The sequence below is a fragment of the Rhamphochromis longiceps genome, linkage group LG17, assembly GCF_057381845.1.
Source record: "Rhamphochromis longiceps isolate RC_006_pf linkage group LG17, R_longiceps_female_GT1.1, whole genome shotgun sequence".
In the NCBI taxonomy this organism is placed as follows: domain Eukaryota; kingdom Metazoa; phylum Chordata; class Actinopteri; order Cichliformes; family Cichlidae; genus Rhamphochromis; species Rhamphochromis longiceps.
In genome coordinates, this window is record NC_140573.1 from 6,652,571 (window position 1) to 6,657,009 (window position 4,439).

The 4,439-nt window shown below is 39.0% G+C and overlaps 1 protein-coding gene across 1 annotated transcript; it reads left to right on the plus strand.

Annotated features, from left to right (window-relative positions):
* On the plus strand, positions 1 to 2,028 carry LOC146649189 (C-C motif chemokine 25-like). The gene is made up of 4 exons (XM_085386754.1): positions 1 to 110; positions 1,175 to 1,286; positions 1,421 to 1,509; positions 1,597 to 2,028. The coding sequence occupies exons 1-4, from the start codon at positions 47 to 49 to the stop codon at positions 1,602 to 1,604; spliced, it is 273 nt and encodes a 90-aa protein (XP_085242880.1). The 5' UTR covers positions 1 to 46; the 3' UTR covers positions 1,605 to 2,028.
* Positions 2,029 to 4,439: the final 2,411 nt, after the last annotated feature.

A 4,439-nucleotide genomic window follows, 5' to 3' on the forward strand; every position in this document is an offset into this window, starting at 1 on the left:
TCTAACTTTCTGTGCAGTCTGCAACACAAGAACAGCAGCAGCAACCATGAAGTTTCATGCTTTTGTTTTCATGCTGCTCTTCCTCTGCACGTACCTGAGTCTGGCACAAGGTAAGTGAAACAGAATTGTCTGGTTTCAAATCACTACTTTAACATTTCCACTTAAAAATGTATTTTTAAGAGAATTCACAAAAGTTTAACCATGCAGCTCTTCATGGTATCTCAAAAGCATTTTCTGGACAAAGCAAATTACTGAAAATATGCACCTGAGTGTCTCTTTTTATGACCTGTTCTGGTTTAACCACAGCTCCTGAAGCCACTTCTCTTTGAAACTGTGAGGACAATTTTTCAGTGAATGAGATTCTGTTCAAAGCCATTTATCACAACTCTTTAAATGCACATGATCACTTGAATGTGGCAATCTGCAGAATTTTAAAAAGGACATAAGGACAGCTGTCACATGTACAGAGGACTTAAATAATAAATGAAGTTCTAAAAAAATTCTTAAACAATTGAATAATAAAAGAAAAGTAAAGTTGGACTAAAACAAAATCATTTTTATTAAGTACTGTATGTTTATGTCTAAAATAATTGTTTCTTTGATGCAGCTGCAACATTCAAGGGAGGGACACAGACATTAATCATGAACCAGTAATGTGGGTATGATTTTGAAATGAGTACTACTTATCTGATTAAATACTATTGATACCTTTATACTGTAGTATTGCTACTTTGATTAAAGTAAAGATTCCTAAAGGATCCAAATACTTTTCATGTAAAACCAGCCCTTTCATGTTCAAGTGCTTTCACTTTTTTTCAGTGCATGCTGTGAAATTATTTGCAGCTGCTGCCAAGTGCAACAGGTCTACAGACATCGTATTTTCTCAGCATTTGTGCAAGCTGGCTTTGTTCAGAGGAATTCTCAATCAGCAGCATCAGTTCAGGCAGAGATGTTGAGGTTAAGGTAAAGTCAGCTAAAAACAACAATAAAACTAAGGAGAGGGGTGAGCGGTGAATTTGCTGAAATAGATCCTGAAAAAGATCCCCAAGTAAGGGGATGTGGGAATCTTCCTGGGCTGCTCTGGCAGACGTTCAGATCTGTTCAAATCATCAAAACGGTCAAATTCCAGTGGGCTGGTTTATTTGATCATAATTCTCTTTAACTTTCTCTCCAGGCTCGTATGCCAACTGCTGCCTCGGCTACGTTCGTGAGATAAAAAAGAAGAGAAACCTTGTCAGTTACACTATGCAGGAAACAGATGGGGACTGCAACATCAGAGCTGTTTTGTGAGTATCAACTGTGAAGTCCTTCACTTTTGGCACATTTTGTCAAATTCCATCATAATGACTTGGCACAGACCGAGGAAGTGACTGATCCCCATTTATCCACAGATTTTTAATAACGATACTCATATGTGTAGGTTTAAGTGGAAGAAGAGGGAACAACCCGTGTGTGCCAATCCAAATGATCACTGGGTGCAGAGGGAGATGAGGAGGCTGGATTTAATGCGTAAGAAGTTACACAACATGCTCTTAAAATGGCATACACTTTCACAGGTTATGCACATGAATCATCATAACTCCTGCCTCTTTACAGATGGCTAAGCGAGAAAAGGAAGATCAGAGAGGACAGCGGACGCTTCAACGAACTGTCAGACATCGTATATCATCCTTTGGTCATGTGCACAGTTCACCAATACAGAAAAATACTGTATCCTAATCCTTTTAAAGGCTGAACCATAAATAACTGTCAGAAAATTCTAATTATTTTTTGACACCCATGTATATATCAGATAAGATACATTTGGCATTAAGACGTTAATGTTAGAACGGTTGTGGGGAAAATGAATGTATATAAAACATATATGATATTGTACTATTCAGCTTTGAATCGTGAGTGAATACAAAGTGCATCTCTGAGAGAAACATACACTTTATTTTTTCATTATATACAACAGGTTTGCTAATTTTTGTATCAGCACTATAATTGTACTTTGTCTTTTTCTATTGCCAATAAAAAGCAAAACCATACAAAACCTCTGTTGTCCTACAAAAGTTTGTAATTAATCAGAAAAGCCAGGATCTGTTTTAAATATCTAATCCCTGTTCTGGTGTTTTCTAGAAGGCCCAGATGAGGTAAAGCAACCAGCCTTTGATTCAGTAATCTCTGATATATTCTTTTGGCAGCGATTTGAGCTGTTAATTGTCTATGTGCTACAACTGTAAAATACATTAAACAAGGTATTTGTTCTACTGTACACTTAATCCAACACTCAGAGTTGAGATAAAAGTGAATGCGTTGCCTTAACCAATCAATCCAGTCGGGATTAAAGGACAGATTCAACATATTTCACATCTGTCTTAAAGCAACAGTCACATGCACACATTAAAACTGGTTCTGTTAGCTGTCAGTGCTCCATTGTAAGTGTGTTTCCAACATTAGTCATGTCTCCATATTACTCACAGTACTCCCACGAAAATGTATTTATTACATTTTATATTACATTCCTACATACTTGGTACATTTTCCACATAATGCGGCATATGTATTTCAGAAACTTTTGACCTGTTGGGATTTTCCACACGATACAGAAAGTGAAAAACAGAAAATATCTGTTGATGTCAGAGGTCAGAGGAGAATGGCCAGACTTCTCCAAGCTCATGAAAGCAACTGTAGCTCATATAAACACTCACTACAACCAACTTGTGCAGAAAAGGCTTTCTACATGCACCAAATATGGAACTTTAAAGCAGATGAGCAACAGCAGCAAAAAACCACACTGTGTGCAGCTGGGTGTCCTGTCAGCTAAGAACAGAAAACTGAGGCTACAGTTCACACAGTCTCACCAAAATTGGAGAGTAGTAGACTGGGTAAACATTGTCTGGTCAATTTCTGCTGCAAAATTCAAAAGTAGGGTCAGAATTTGGGATAAAAAAAAATGACAGCATGGATCCATGCTTCCTGATGGTGGTGGGGATGCAATGGTATAGGGCAGCGGTCTCCAACCCCCGGAGTCGTTTGGCACTGGGCTGCAAGAGTTGATGTTCTGGTGTGAAATTTATGGTTTTCTGGGTTTTTATTGGTTTTTACCGTTATTTTATTTTTTATTATTTTTATCGTTAACTCGTTTTCCCTGAGTCTTTTCCTGTCTGTTATGAATAAATCTTCTTTTTTTGGTACCAGTACTGGTTTTATTTTGTTGTATTTATCCACAACACCTTTAAAACATTGTTATAATATATTGGCATAAACCGTTCCGTGTCGCAAAAAAGGTTGGGGACTGCTGGTGTAGGGGATATCTCAGATTATACCAAATTGGTTTCCAGAACAATGGTCTCCACAGTCATCAGATTCCAGTCCAACAGAGCACCTTGAGGATTTACTGAAACAAAAGATTCACATCATGGATGTGCAACCCACAACTCTCCACCAACTGTGCAATAACAGAATGTCTGAGGATTGTTTCCAGCACCTTGTTGAGTCTGTGCCATGGCCAAATGTGTGCCAAATGAGCACTGCACCTGGCCAGGTGAATCTGGAAGTTCGGATGTTCATCCCTCACACATCACAATGCCACTCATTTATTAGAACATGACTAATGTACCGTGAAAAGCCCTCAGACGTCAGCAACAACTACAGGGTATACTGGTAGTCTAAGGGCAAAGACATGGCCCATCAAAACAGCATGTCCCTGATTGATAATGCAGCCAAGAACCTTTTCATCAGCTTCTTAATCCTCCCAAGCCCGCACCCTTAACTGGCTGGTTTTTTAATGTGCAAAAGAATTTGTGGTGCAGTGTGTGTGCAGCCATGTTTTAGGTAGATTTACAACAAAACAGGACAAAAAGAAAAGCTCTGATTAAACTATTACAGTAAGCAGCAGCATTTTTCTCCAAAACCATCATACTGATTTCCCCTCTGCCTGGTCTCTGTGTATTTCTTGAGGGCTGATGCATACAAGTAACAGTTTAGATAGTTTAATTTCTTCCAGCTGGGTGAAACTCCCCCACCTCCTCGTTTCAGTCCAGTGCAGGATACAAAGGATTGAAAACTGTTTTTGGTGTAAATCTGTCCCTGCGTGTCAGTCTTGCTGTTTTTGTCATCCTGCCTACAGCTTAGTGTCAGAGTGCACATTGTTGCCCTCTAAGGTTAGCTTGCTCACTAGCTTCACTAACTAAACTGGGTGTGTGAGCGGCAAGCCACTAGTTGCTGGTCCTTTTGTTTGTGGTCTTCTTACAGCTTTCCTGCATATCTCAGGGATTACAGTTCAGCTGGTTTAGGTATACCGATGCAGCTGGACTGTTTAATGAATAATTGCGCAGAAAGTTGTGGAGATTACAACTTTCTCAAGTGGAAACGATAACAGAGACTCTTCAAGTAGTGATATTGAGCAAGAACAGGATTCCTAAACAATCAGCAAGTTAAGACGTATTCTTGGC